The 15,908-nt window shown below is 39.9% G+C and overlaps 1 protein-coding gene across 1 annotated transcript in view; it reads left to right on the top strand.

The window, feature by feature from the left end:
• The window catches only part of LOC132829823 (receptor-type tyrosine-protein phosphatase U-like), a 492,619-nt gene that overhangs the window by 414,265 nt on the left and 62,446 nt on the right, over window positions 1-15,908 (top strand). Inside the window, exon 20 of the mRNA XM_060847187.1 lies at window positions 3,189-3,286. Within this exon, the coding sequence (XP_060703170.1) occupies window positions 3,189-3,286 (98 nt within the window). The remainder of the gene's footprint in view (window positions 1-3,188; window positions 3,287-15,908) is intronic.

Below are 15,908 nucleotides of genomic sequence, written 5' to 3'. Positions count from 1 at the left end.
CCAACTGATACAACACCACAGAGAACCTTTCTGTTAATTAAAGCAAACACACAGAAAAGCTAACCTCACCTTGTGATCTATTAAAGTATGAGTGACAGAGAACTGTCAAATTCCACTATTTAAAGAAAATAATAACAATGTATTCTTTAACTGTAGAAGTGGACATTAAACAATTATTCATAACTCTAAGCCCCCTTTCTCTTAGCTGCTTATTACCTGCCTCCAACTCTATCACAATATGCCGTTTCAATAAGACACATAAAAATTACATCAACTTAATTTCAAAACCACACAGTGGCTGTTATCTTCGGTGTTTTTCTTCTTCCGGCTGAAGATCTCCCTGGTTGTCTTCTTTCTTTTTACTGCAACTATGTTTCACGTAACAAGATACCTTTGATAGAATATTTCCTAATTTCTTGGGTCTCTCTTAATGGCAGTTGCTCAGACTCTAATTTTTAAAATGGCCACATTTTTATATTCCCAACACTGGATCATCCCATTGGTTCAACGTTGGCAAACTCAATTGGATTTTAGTATCCTGGGCATAAATTAAACTGATTAGTTAAATTTGAATTGTTGTAAAAACAGCAACCAACTCAGGCATGCATTTCACAGCCAAATGTTGCATATTTTCAATGTTCCAGTACACTCTGAGATTATTTTCTAGTCATATCACAGATGTTTGTAAGCTCGCAGTTCAGAACAACATTCACTCTCTCTTAAAGGTACAGTACATGCCTCCAACTGCATAACAAAAGCTAGTGTGCAGGTACAACAAATAATAAGGGAGGCAAATTGAACTTTAGCATAGAGGAACATAGAACTGGGGTAGGCCATTCAAGCTCTCAATCCTACTCTGCCACTCAATAATATTATGGTTGATCTGTGGACAAACTCCATATGTCTGTCATAGGCCTATCTCAGATTTAACAAATGAATTAGCATTGACCACCATTTGAAAACCAGAGTTCCAACCCTCCTTACATTTTTTGTGGAGAAGTGCTTTCTAACATTTCCACTGAATGACTGCCCCTAATTCTTCAACTATGCACCCAGGTTTACAATCTCCAACCAGTGTAAATAATTTATCTACACTGTCTTTCTCTGTTAATACACCGAAGATCTCAAATATATCACCTTATAATTTTCCAAATTCTAGAGAACAAAGGCCTAATTTGCCTAATATATTTACCTCTGATATCAAATTATCATTTTGTAAATCTGACCTGACCTCCCTCCAGGGCCAAATCATCCTTCCTAAAGGACACCCAAATCTGCTCACAGTACTCTCAGTGGAGTCTACTAGAGTTCTGTATATCTGCAGCACAATGATTGCATCCCTAAGCTTCAGCCCTTTCAATATGAAGGCTAGCATTCCATTAAGTGGACTACTTTTTGCACCTGTTCATGACATTTTAAAGCTGAAAATGTGTTGCTGGTTAAAGCACAGCAGGTTAGGCAGCATCCAAGGAATAAGAAATTCGACGTTTCGGGCATAAGCCCTTCAAGAAGGGCTTATGCCCGAAACGTCGAATTTCCTATTCCTTGGATGCTGCCTAACCTGCTGTGCTTTAACCAGCAACACATTTTCAGCTGTGATCTCCAGCATCTGCAGACCTCATTTTTTACCCATGACATTTTAAAGAACTATGCACCTGAACACCCAAATCACTCCAGACATCCATTATATTTGACTTTGTGCCTTCTAAAAGTATACCCTGATGTATGCCTTTAACCAAATATGTGCTTATATTAAAATCCATCTGCCATACTTTGTCCATTCACCTCATCTATCAATATTCTGCTGTAATTTTATGCTATTATCAACACTGTATACAATGCTGCCCAATTTTATGTCATCAGTAAATTTGGATATTTGACTTTTTATGCCATTATCCAAGTTGTAAATGAATATTGTGAATAATTGATATTCCCAACACAGATCACTGTGGAACACCACTAGTTGCATCATGTTAATTTGAGTACTTATCTATTATTCAAATTCTCTGTTATTGCTGAAGGAAGAGAGTGCTGCAACTGTAAGGTTATGAGTGAGATTGCACCTGTGGTATTGTATACAAATTTGATCCCATTATTGGTGTTGTTGATGTTGTTTCATTGGATGCAGTTCAGTGGGGGGTCACTAGATTGATTCCAGAGATGAGGAGCTTGTTTTGTGAGCCATTTAGGTCTATACTGTTTGGAATTTAAAAGAATGAGAGCAGATCTAATTAAGTTATATAAGATGCTAAAGGGGATTGACAATGTAGATGTAGAACGGATATTTCCCATGTGGTCCAAAGTGACTTAGGAGTCCATGTATATAATTTAGTAAAATTTCCCAGGCAGGTACTAAGTATATCAAAAAAACTAATGGTGTGCGGTTTTTCATTTCTAAAATATAATACAGAAGATCTCATGCTACAACTGTACAACGCCACACTTGGAGTGTTGTGTTTGGTTCTGAACACTGAACTTTAGGAAGGATACAATAACCTCGGAGGGAGTATTGTGTAGATGCAGCACAATGAAATCTGGACTGAAGGGTTAAATTACAGGGAAAAACTATTAGATTCACATTCCCCAACCTTAAATTCTAATTTAAGGCAGGCTTCAAAATATTACAGAGAGCTTATAGGATAGATCAGAGAAATATCTTTGGTGGATGCAGAGACCAGGATTAGGGGCATTGCTTAAAATGAGAGCCTGATGTTTCAGGAGTGAAATTAGGGAGCACTTTCAATATTTTCCAATCTTTGTGTTTAAAAAAAATCCTCAACTCGTAATTGATGATAAATTAATGCTAAATTTTGAGATCTGATACTGATAGATTTTTGATAAGAAAGGAGGGTATATGAAGGTTAGAGGAAATGCTTCAAGGACTCGACAAGCCCAGATGGATGCCAAATACAAAAAGCAGAAGAAGCATGCAAAATTCCATGCATCCCACCCACCTGCTTCAGAAAGTATCAGCTGCCCCACCTATCGCATGGTTTGCAGGTCCAGTATTGGACCTAACTCAAGATTCATAAAACCAAAGAGGAAGGAAGTCATCCTTGATCCCAATCAGATTATATTAGATCAGATATGACATCATTGAATGGCAGAACAGGCTTACGGGGCTAAATGGCCTCCTCTCATTTTTATCAATTGAAAGTGTGATTCAAACCTTTTGTTTTATTTCTTAGGACCCAAACAAGAAATGGTGTATGACTTCTGGAGGATGATGTGGCAGGAACATTGCAGGTGTATTGTGATGATTACCAAGTTGGTGGAAGTTGGACAGGTAAGTATAGCACAGCACACAGTTTGTCAAAGAATAAGCAAAATATTGCTAGAGCTTTACACTGATTTGTACTCTTATAAAAAATGTCAACCATTTCCAATAAGGCTTGGTAAAGTGAAAGGTTTGGGGAACTTCAGAGTCCCTCCTTACCAACAGTCTGGTTGTGTTGATAATAGTCTAATAGGATGCATTGGTACACCAAGCCTCAAAATCTATCTGTTTCTCTGTCTACCAGTTTTAACAAGGGCAGAACAAAAATTGATTTTTCTCTGTCTTTGTGGTTGGGAAACTTGGACATGACAAGGAACCTGATTCTCAAAGCATTTCCTATTCCCTGGATGTGTCATGTTCATTTCAGTTTCTCAAGAAATAGGATCTGCAAAATGTTTGCCTGAAAGGAATCTAAGGATATCAGACACTATAACCGCAAGGAAATTTGAAGTCTTCTGTAACTGTATTGCAGGAGAAGAAACCAGTGAGTGAAACCCCATTATTTTTCATTCCTTTCCTTCAGTGTGCTGTACTCCAGTTATTTGCAACTGGATGGTGTTTTAAACTCTGAAACAGTTCCCAATACATAAGGAAATCTTCTATTTTTCTTGTCGTTATGTTGTCCCTTGCACAGTTTGCTATTATGAGTTCAGCTGATGTTACTACTAGACAAAAGGAAGCATATGTAAGATTTAGAAAACTGAAATCAGATAGGGTCCTTGAAGAATATAAAGGAAGCTGGAAAGAACCTAGATAAAAGAATTAGGAAAGCTAAAAAGGACCATGAAATGTCCTTGGCAAAGAGGACTAAGGAGAATCCCAAGGCATTCCATATGTATATTAGAAGCAAGAAGCTAGCTAAGGAAAGGGTAGATCCACGCAAGGATGAAGGAGCGGCTTTATGCATGAAACCAGAGGAAATGGGTGAGGATCTTAATGAGTACTTTGAATCAATATTCACCAAGAGGAAGGTCATAGATGATAGTAAGATTAGGGAAGGATATAGGAGAAAGTAGCATAGAGTACAATAGGTGAGTGGGGGAGGGGATGAAGGTGATAGGTTGGGGGTGGGGGGAGGGTGGAGTGGATAGGTGGAAAAGAAGATAGGCAGGTAGGACAAGTCGTGGGGACAGTGCTGAGCTGGAGTTTCTCGGATGCTGCCTGAACTGCTGTGCTCTTCCAGCACCACTAATCCTGAATCTAGTTTCCAATATCTGCAGTCATTGTTTTTACCTACTTTCTCCTGACCCCCACCCTCCTCTAGCTTATCTCTCCATGCTTCAGGTTCTCTGCCTGTATTCCTGATGAAGGGCTTTTGCCCGAAATGTCGATTTTACTGCTCCTTGGATGCTGCCTGAACTGCTGTGCTCTTCCAGCACCACTAATCCAGAACTAGGGAAGGGTATGTTGATCATCTAGTATACATCAATATTAAAGAAGGAGGATGTGTTGGATGTCTTCAAAAATATTAAGGCAGATAGGTCATCTGGGCCTGATGGGATCAATACCAGGATACAGAGGGAGGCAAAGGAGGAGATTTCTGAAACCTTGACAGAGAACTTTTTATCCTCTTTACCACAGACAAGAAGACTGGAGAATAGCTAATAATGTTGATCCTTTGCTTAAAAAAAGGCAATAGGGATAATCCAGGAAGGTAAAGGCCAATGAACATTACATCAATGGTAGGGAACTTATAAGAGAAAATTCTTAGTGACAGGATTTACTTGCATTTGGAAAAGAATGGATTTATTAGGGATAATCAGTACTGCTTTGTACAGGGAGGTCTTGTCTTATTTAGTTGATTGAATTTTTTGAAGAAGTGGCAAGGATGATGATTAATGATGTTAGGGCAGTGGATATTGTCTATATGGACTTTTTCTAAGGTATTTTACAATGTCACCTATGGTAGGTTGGTCCAGAAGATTAAGGAACATGGGATCCATAGTGTGTTGGTAAGTTGGATACAAAATTGGCTTGGTCATAGAAGACTGAGGCTAGTCGTGGAGGAGTGTTTTTCTGACTGGAAGTCTGTGAGCAGTGATGTTCAACCGAGAGCTCTGTTGCTTGTACCTATATATGAATAATTTGGATGAAAATGTAAGTGCCCATGTTAGAAGTTTCCAGACAACATGAAAGTTGATGGAGGTATGGATAGTGAGGGAATTTGTCAAAGCATACAGCAGGATATAGATCAATTGGAAAATTGAGCAGAGAAATAGCAGATAGAATTTAATCTGGAAAAATGCGAGGTGATTTAGTTTGGGAGGTCAAATGCAAGAGGAAAATAAACTGTAAGTAGCAAAACCCTTAGTAGCATTGATGCACAAAGCAGTCTTGGGTGCAAGTTCATGTGTGACAACACAAGTGGATAAGCTGGAAACAAGTGTACAGCATGCTTACCTTCATCAGTTGAGACACTGAGTGTGAAAATTGTCAAGTCACATTGCAGCTTTAGTTATGCATCACTTGGAGTATTGTGTGCAGCTCTGGTCACCGCACAGTAGGAAGGATGTGGAAGCTTTGGAGAGGGTTCAAACAAAACTACCATGATATTACCTAGATTGGAGCATATTAGCTGGAAGGAGAGGATAGACAAATGGACTGTTTTTACCAGAGCGTTGGAGACTGGGGGCCAACCTGATAGAAGTATATAAAATTATGAGAGGCATTAATAGCATGTATAGGTGAAATCTTTTTTTTCCAGGGTGGAAATGTCAAATACAGTCCTAGGGAGCATAAGTTTAAGGTGAGGAGGGGAGGAGAGGTTAAAGAAGATATGTAATGCAAGTTTGGAGCACACTGCTAGGGGAGATGGTAAAAATATATACAATAGCAGTGTTGAAGAGGCATTTAGACAGACACATGAGCATGTAGGGAATAAAGGGATATGGACCATGTACAGGCAAATACGATTAGTTTAGAATGGCATCATAGTTGGCATAGACATGGTGGGTCAAAGGCCCTGTTCCTATGCTGTACTGTTCTATGTTCTAAATCAAATCCCAGAATGAAATTTGGCCCAATAGATCATATTTCTTTCTCGTTTAGCATGATGGTCAGTTACTGAAACATAAACAAACAAGGCCACAGATTTTCTTTAACAATAAAACAGAAGTTAGTACATAAAAGTAAAATAATAAAATAAAACAAACCAAGTTTTATATATATATGGAACACAGTATGAAAGATATTAAAGAAAAGAGAAAAGCAAAGTCTCATCTATTCCCTTAAACCATCACTTTACTGATATCAAAATTCAGATAGAGTACTCCTCTATCTCAAATCTCAAATACTTACTAGTTCATTTCTGTGAAGTGTGATATCTTCTTACATGATTACTGAAAAAGCTGAAAGCTTAAACTTTCTTAGCTTTCAATCAACTGCAGAATTCCAACTGGAGAGTCCTGGTCTTGACATTGCACAAAATAACTTTCTGCTATGAAACTGAGTGGCTCTGGCAGATTGCAAACTAGCAGAAGTGAGTAGGTCATTCCTTAGCAAGTGCAGTTGACTATCTTGATGCATTCTTCTATTACTTTGCATATGATCACAAGTAGACTCATGGGCCTGGAATTGTCCAGATTTGATATGTCCTGCTTTGTGTATATAGGACATGCTTTAGTAATTTTTTCACATTGTTGAAGCCAATGTGGTAGCTGTATTGAATAATTTGGTTATGGGTGGACAAATTCTGGAGCAAAAATCTTCAACACTATGGCTGAGATGCTGTTAGGACCCATAGTCTTTGCAGCATCTGGTGTCCTCAGCTGTTTCTTGAAGTTAAGTGGAATGAATCAAATTGACTGTGATTCTGGATGTCACAGGCAGAGGCTTCTTGGCTAAAGATTGTTGTGAGTGTTTTAGCCTCATCTTTTGCACTGATGTACCAGGCACCCCCAACATTGAGGATGGGATTATTTCTAAAGTCTCCTTTTCCAATGAGTTGTTTAATTATCCACCAATATTTATAACTGAATGTGACAGGACTACAGAGTTTAGGTATGATCCATTGGTTGTGAGATGACTTATCTCCGTCCAGCACTTGCAGTTTGTGCAATTTGGCATGGATGTAGTCTGTATTGCAACTTCATCAGGTTGAAACTTAATTTTTATATGTATAAGCTGCTGCCGTCTGCACTTCTCATTGAACCAGGCTTGATCCACCCTGGCTTGATGGCAATAGTAGAGGGGGAAATAAGCATGCTGCAGATTGTACTTGAATATAGTTCTGCTGCTCTGATGTCTGACAGTGTTGCATAGACTTAAGCGACTGGGCTTGTATACCTTTGAGTTTAGAAGACTGAGAGGGGATATGATTGAGACATATAAAATTATTAAAGGATTGGACACTCTGGCAGCAGGAAACATGTTTCCGCTAATGGGTGAGTGCCGAACCAGAGGACACAGTACGGGGTAGACCATTTAGGACAGAGATGAGGAGAGACTTCTTCACCCAGAGAGTGGTGGCTGTGTGGAATGCTCTGCCCCAGAGGGCAGTGGAGGCCCAGTCTCTGGATTCATTTAAGAAAGAGTTGGATAGAGCTCTCAAAGATAGTGGAATCAAGGGTTATGGAGATAAGGCAGGAAGCGGATACTGATTAGGAACGATCAGCCATGATCATATTGAATGGCAGTGCAGGCTCGAAGGGCTGAATGATCTACTCCTGCACCTATTGTATATTGTCTATAATGCCCAAGCTTCAGTTGCTAGATCTGTTCAAAATCTATCCAATTTAGCCTAATGGCAGTGCCCCACAACATGGTGGAAGTTATCCTCAACATAAAGATGAAACTTTATTTCCCAAAATACTCCTACTGAGTCATGTTAAGGACAAATACAGCTGTGACAAGCAGACAGTGAAAATGACGTCTTGTATGTTTGCCGCTCTTGGTTTCTTCAGCACCTGCTACAGACACGATCTGGCAGCTATGTCCTTTAGGACTCCATCAGCTCAGTCAGTAGTGATGCTGCTGAGCCACTCTTGCATGAAGGAAACTGAAATAGGTCTATCAGAGAACATTGCCACCTCTAGATTGTGCTCAAAATGAAGGAATACTGATTCATCAGCTTGGGGTGGGTATGTGTTGTTGGGGGAGATGATGTGGAGGTGATGGGAGTGCTATGTATTGTAATCAGCAGAATTCCAATATCCACACTGGTGAAATTTGAGCCCAGATCCACAGAGGCATTAACTAGTCTCTGCATTATTAGTCTAGCAATGGTACCACTATGAAATCTCCTTCTCTCACAAAGAAGATTATAGTACTGGAGAGATTTAAAATCAAGGATGAGAATCAAATGGCCATACTGGTGAAACTGTAATATACCTGAATGGGTACAGGAACATTGGATGAGCAGAGCTTGATGCCAGTTAGAATTTGGGTGACATGCTAAAGATGTGCTCAGGTTTATGGAGGGAGAAAATTGAGAGGCCAGACAGGAGACAGTTGTAAGTCAAATCGAGAGCCAGCTGAAGTATAGAACGAGTTTGGAGGGTGGATTTCCTATGTTCAAGATCAGTTAGCCACAACAAATATAGAATAATTGGGCACAGCACACTTACCTAATGGAGCTTATCCAACTTTTCATTTGTTCAGAGTCATGAACAGGAATCAGGCATTATATTCCTACAATCATTCAGTCAAAAACATTGCAAGCATTGAATTTTTTTGTTTGTTCAAGTAATTTTAAGATTTTAAGAAAAATGAGGTACAGACTAGCAATAACTTAAATGGCAGAGTGGGCTTGAGGAACTAAATAGTCTATTATTTTTCTAAGGCATCCGGTGTAGTTAATTTTTATTCTGTTCATTTGTTTAATGCTTACACTATATATGTTAGCATCATGTTGGTTAACAGAGGCTCACTGGACTAATTCCTGGGATGGCAGGGCTGTCCAAAGGTTGGATGTTGGATACGATGCCCATCATCTTCAGTTTAAAAGAATAAGTGATTATCTTATTTTGAATGTGGTCAACAGAGAAGATGCTGAAAGGATGGCTGTCCTGGCTTAGGGTCTAGAACCAGGGAACAGTTTTAGAATAGGGGCAAGATTTTTTGGACTAAGATCAGGACTTTTTTCCATTTTGAGGGTCATGAAACTTTGGACTTCTTGATCATAGAAGGCTGTGGAAGTTCAGTCATTGAATATATGCAGGACAGAGATGAACAGATTTCTGTATTCTAATGATCTCAAGGAGTAGGGGTTGAGTGGAAAATTGGCTTTGTGATAACTGTTCAGCTATGATCTGGAGTGGCAGAACATGCTCGAAGAGCTTGATGACCTGCTCCTGCTCCTATGTTTGTAGAGTCCAGACCAATTAGTTAGTGATAAGTGCAAAGCCAATCAAGGCAGCTCAGGAATTTAAATTCAGTCAATTAAAATAAACCTGGAATAATAAGCTTATATCAGTAACAGTGATCATATAACTATCAGATTGTCAAAAATCTGACTCACTAGTCTCCTTTAGGGAAGGAAATCTCCCATCTTAACCTGTCCAGACCAAATGGCGTTTCAGCCATACAGGAGTTTGGTTGATTTTTAAATGCTTCCTTAAATGGTTTAGCAAGCAGTTCGAGACAGTGGCTCATCATAATCTCCTCAAGGACAATGAGACTTGACTTTATGGCAATGACAGTAATGATCACATTACAAAAATGAAAAAGCCTTGTTTATTCAACAGAAATAAGAATTGCATTATATACCTAAAATAGAAAGGACAAAGGATAACTGAAAGTTGTGGTGCATTTCCTTGAGTAGGTGAAGCTGTTTCCTGTTTCGTCTGCTTCATTCTTGTTCACCTCCCTTGTATGATTCTGGATAGAAGTGAGAATAACAGGGTAGTTGTTATGGGGTCTTTAACTTTTCAAATATTGACTGGAAATACTGAAGTTCAAGTACTTTAGATGGGTCAGCTTTTGTCCAATGTGTGCAGGAGGATTTCCTGTAGACAGACCAACAAGGGCTAGGGCACATTAGATTTGGTACTGGGTAATGAATCCGGCCAGGTATTAGATTTGGAGGTTGGTGAGCACTTTGGTGATAATGACCACAATTTGGTTATGTTTACTTTAATGATGGAAACAAATAGGTATATACTGTAGGGCAAGAGTATTAACTGGGGGAAAGGCAATTATCATGCGATTAGGCAAGATTTAGGATGCATAGGATGGGCAAGGAAACTGCAGGGGATGGGCACATTTGAAATATGGATCTTATTCAAGGACCAGCTGTTGTGGGTCTTTGATAAGTATGTACTGGTCAGGCAAGTAAGAAGTTGTTGAGTGTGGGAGCCATAATTTACTAAGGAAGTTGAATCTCTTGTCAAGAGGAAGAAGAAGACCAAGTTAGGATGCGATAAGATGGCTCAGTAAGGGCACTTAAGAGTTACAATTTAGCCAGGAAAGACCTAAAGAAAGAGCTACGAAGAATCAGGAGGGGATCTGAGAAGTTGTTTGGTGGCTAGGATCAAGGAAAACCCTAAGGCTTTTTATAGATATATCAGGAATAAAAGAATGACTTGAGTAAAATTAGGGCCAATCGGGCATAGTAGTGGGAAGTTGTGTGTGGAGTCAGAGGAGATAGGAGAAGCATTAAATGAATACTTTTTATCAGCAATCACACTAGAAAAAGACAATGTTGCCAAGGAGAATACTGAGCTAAAGGCTACTATATTAGATAGGATTGAGGTTGACAAGGAGGAGATTTTAGCAATTCTGGAAAGTGTAAAAATAGATAAGTCCCCTGGGCCTGATGTGATTTGTCCTAGGATCCTCTGGGAAGCCAGGGAATTGATTGCAGAGCCTTTGGCTCTGATCTTTATGTCATCCTTGTCTACAGGAATAGTGCCAGAAGACTGGAGGATAGCAAATGTTGTCCCCTTGTTCAAGAAGGGGAGTAGAGACAACCCTGGTAATTATAGACCAGTGAGCCTTACTTTAGTTGGGGTAAAGTATTGGCAAAGATTAAAAGTAATAGGATTTATAATCATCTAGAGAGGAGTAAGTTGATTAGGGATAGTCAACATGGTTTTGTGAAGGGTAACTCGTACCTCAGAAGCCATATTGAGTTTTTTGAGAAAATGACAAAACAAGTGGATAAAGCGATTGATATGTGTATGGATTTTATTAAGGCATTTGATAAGGTTCTCCATGGTAGGCTATTACACAAAATACAGAGGCATGAGATTGAGGGTGATTTAGCAGTTTGGATCAGAAATTGGCTAGCTGAAAGAAGACAGGATGGTGGTCGATGGGAAATATTCATCATGGAGTTCAGTTCCAAGTGGTGTACTGCAAGGATCCATTTTGGGTCCACTGCTGTTTATTATTTTTCTAAAGGATGGGTTAGTAAATTTGTGGATAACACTAAGATAGCTGGAGTTGTATATAGTGCCGCAGGATGTTGTAGGTTACAGAGGGACATAGATAAGCTGCAGAGCTGGGCTGAGAGCTGGAAAGTGGAGTTTAATGCAGAAGAGTGTGAGGTGATTCACTTTGGAAGGAGTAACAGGAATACAGAGTACTGGGCTAATGATAAGATTCTTGACAGTGTAAATGAGCAGAGAGATCTTGGTGTCCATGTACATAGATCCTTGGAAGTTGCGACCCAGGCTGATAGGGTTGTTAAGAAGATATGCAGTATGTTAGTTTTTATTGGTAGGGGGATTGAGTTTCAGAACCATGAGATCATGTTGCAACTGTACAAAATTCTGGTGCGGCTGCACTTGGAGTATTCTGTACAGTTCTGGTCACTGTATTATAGGAAGGATGTGGAAGCTTTGGAAAGGGTTTGCTAGGATGTTGCCTGGTATGGAGGGAAGGTCTTATGAGGAAAGGCTGAGCAATTTGGGGCTGTTTTTCTGAGAGAGAAGAAGGTTAAGAGGTGACTTAATAGAGGCATATACAATGATCAGAGGTAGAGTGGACAGTGAGAACCTTTTTTCTCGGATAGCGATGGCTAGCATGAGGGAACATAGCTATAAATTGAGGGGTGATAGATATAGGACAGATATCAGAGGTAGTTTCTTTACTCAGAGAGTAGTAGGGATGTGGAAAGCCCTGCCTGCAACAGTAGTAGACCCTGCCTGCAACAGTAGTAGACTTTAAGGGCATCTAAATGGTCATTGGATAAAGATATGGATGAAAATGGAATAACGTAGGTTAGATGGGCTTCAGATTGGTTTCACAGGTTGGCACAACATCATGGACCAAAGGGCCTGTACTGCGTTCTAATGTTCTATGTTCTGTATTCTATATGAGAGGGATGAGAAGGATGAGAAGTGGCATTTAGTTACAGGATTGATGAAATGTATCAGTCTTCACAGTGGAGGATAACATGCCAGTAATTGACAAAGAGATGAAGGTAGGTGAGAACCTGGAAACAATCATTATTACGGAAGAGGTAGTGTTGGGCAAGCTAATGGAGCTAAGGATTGACAAGTCTCCATGCCCTGATGTCATGCATCCCACGGTACTAAAAGAGATGGCGGGAGAAATAGCAAGTGCACTGATGCCAATTTTCCAAAATTCACTATATTCTGGGGCAGTCCCAGTAAATTGGAAAACGTCAAATGTGATGCCACTGTTTAAAAAGAGAGATAGATAAAAGATGGGGACTTATAGACCAGTTGGCTTAACCTTTGTAGTGGGGAAGATACTTGACTCTAATATCAAGGAAGAGATAGCAAGGCATCTGAATAGAAATTGTCCTGTTGGGCAGATGCGGCATGATTCATGAAGAGCAGGTCATATTTAACAAATATTTTGGAATTCTGTGAAGACATAACGAGCAAGGTGGCCAACAGGGACCAAGTGGATGTGGTGTACCTAGATTTCCAAGAGGTCTTCGACAAGATGCCGCTCAAGAGGCTACGGCATAAGATATGGATGCATGGTGTTAAAGGTAAAGTATTAGCATGGATACAGGATTGGTTGACAAACAGGAAGCAAAGAGTGGGGATAAACAAGTTCTATTTTGGCTGGCAATCGTGATTAGTGGTATGCCTCAGGGATCGATATTGGGACCGCAATTATTTTCAATTTATATAGATGATTTGGATATTGGGGCCATGTGTATGCTGTCAAAGTTTGCTGATGACACTAAGGTGAGTGGCAGAGCAAAGTGTGCAGAGGACTGTGAAAGTTTGCAGAGGAACATAGAACTTTGAGTGAGTGGGCAAAGGTCTGGCAGATGGAATACAATGTTAGTAAATGTGAAGTCATCCATTTTCATAGGAGTAACAGTAAAAAGTACTATTACTTTGAGTGGTAAACAGTTGCAGCATGCTGCTGTGCAGAGGGACCTGGGTGTCCTTGTGCGTTAATCATAGAAGGTTGGTCTGCAGATACACCAAGTAATTAGAAAGGCAAATGGAATTTTGTCCTTCATTGCTGAAGGGATTGAATTTAAAAGCAGAGAGGTTATGTTGCAGTACAAGGTGCTGGTGCAGCCACACCTGGTGTACTGCGTGCGGTTTTGGTCTCCTTACTTGAGAAAGGATACATTGGCACTGGAGAGAGTGCAGAGGAGGTTCACTAGGTTGATTCCAGAATTGAGGGGTTGGCTCATGAGGAGAAATTGAGTAGACTGGGATTCTATTCATTGGAATTCAGAAGAATGGGGGGGGGGGATCTTATAGAAACATATAAAATTATAAAGGAAATAGATAAGATAGAAGTGGTGAAACTAGGACCAGAGGCATTGCCTCAAAATTAGAGGGAGCGAGTCAATTGAGAAGGAACTTCTTCACTTCTTGAGAGGGTTGTAAATCTATGGAATTCCTTGCACAGGGAAATAGTTGACACTACTTCAGTAAACATTTTTAAAACTAAGGTAGTTTTTTTTAACAATAAAGGAATTAAGGGATACTGTGAGAGCGCGGGTAAGTGGATCTTAGTCCATGAAAAGATCAGCCATGATCTTATTGAATGGCGGAGCAAACTCAAAGGGCCAGGTGGCCTATTTCTGCTCCTAGTTCTTATGTTCTTATTTACTATGTTTTAGTCCTCTCCAGGATCATCTGCCCCATTCACATTTCTCTTTCACCTATTTGTGTATAAAATTTGCAAACATTACCAGCCATTCCTTTAAGATGAAGGCCCTCCTTTAAGAAGATCTATTATCACAGGATAATCATTCCAGACACCCAGGTAACATTCTAGGACTTGGGTTTGAATCTCACCATGGAGGTGATGAAATTTGAATTAAGTGATTTAAAAATATGGAATTAAGAGTGTAATAGTGACAATGAAACCATTGTTGGAAAAACCCACCTGGTTCATGAATGCAGTTTAGGGAAGGTAACTGCCATCCTTAACTGGTCTGGTCTACATATGACTCCAGACCCTCAGCAGTGTAATTGACTTATAACATTTTTGAGGATGGGAAATAAATACTGACCCAGCTGGTGACTGCAGAATTTTACAAGTTTTCTATCACTCCAACAATTTGCTAGTGTGTGCGCGCGCGCGCGCGCAGATGTGTGTGCAGATAATACGAAGATATGTAGAGGGTCAGGGAGCATTGAGGAGGCAGGGAGGCTGCAGAAGGATTTGGACAGGTCAGGAGAGTGGGCAAAGAAGTGGCAGGTGGAGTACAATGTGTGAAAGTGTGAGGTCATATACCTTGGTAGAAAGAGTACAGACATGGAATATTTTCTAAATGGGGAGAAAATTCATAGATCTGACATACAAAGGGAATTGGGAGCTCTAATCCAGGACTATCACAATGTAAACTTGTAGGTTGAGTCAGTAGTTAAGAAGACAAATGCAACGAAGACATTTATTTTGAGTGGACTTGAGTATAAAAACAGGGAAGTACTTCTAAGGCTCTATAAGGCTCTGGTCAGGCTACATTTGGAGTATTGTGCGCAGTTTTAGGCTCCATATCTCAGGAAGGATGTACTGGCCCTGGAGTGTGTTCAGAGAAGATTCACAGGAATGGTCCCAGGAATGAACAGCGTAACATATGAGGAATGTTTGAGGACTTTGGGTCTATACTTGATGGAGTTTAGAAGCATGACCGGACATCTAATTGAAACTTACAGAGTACTGAATGGCCTGGACATAGTGGATGTTGTGAAGATGTTTCCATTGGTAGGAGAGAATAGGACCCTAGGCATAGACTTAGAGTAAAAGGAAGACCTTAACTCTGGATAAGGAAATAAGGAGAAACTTCTTTATGCAGAGAATAGTGAATCTATGGAATTCACTGCCACAGAAGACTGTGGAAGCCACGTCTTGATTGTAATGATGATCAAGGGTTATGGGGAGAAAGCAGGAGAATGAGGTTGAGAAACTCATCAGCCATGATATTTCTGCTCCTATGTCTTATTGTGTGTGTGTGTGTGTGTGTGTGTGTCTATTTGACATCAGTGCTTTGAAATTAGTCATGACTGTTGGTGAGATTCTGTCTCGCATCAGCTCTAGATATGAGGCCATATTGGACAGTACACAGATGGAGGTGGAGGTTGGGAGGTATTTTGATGCAAAATGCCAATTAATTAGCAATTTTACTTTTCTTCTTGGTGAATCTGCATTGTGTCCGAATGTACCCAAACTTTAAACAGGACTTAGAGCTCATGAAGTGGGCAGTTTGAAGTCAGACCTGAGCAAACGTGCATTTCTTATT

This window comes from Hemiscyllium ocellatum, chromosome 30 (genome assembly GCF_020745735.1).
Source record: "Hemiscyllium ocellatum isolate sHemOce1 chromosome 30, sHemOce1.pat.X.cur, whole genome shotgun sequence".
NCBI lineage: Eukaryota > Metazoa > Chordata > Chondrichthyes > Orectolobiformes > Hemiscylliidae > Hemiscyllium > Hemiscyllium ocellatum.
This window is presented reverse-complemented; position numbering and strand designations above follow the sequence as displayed.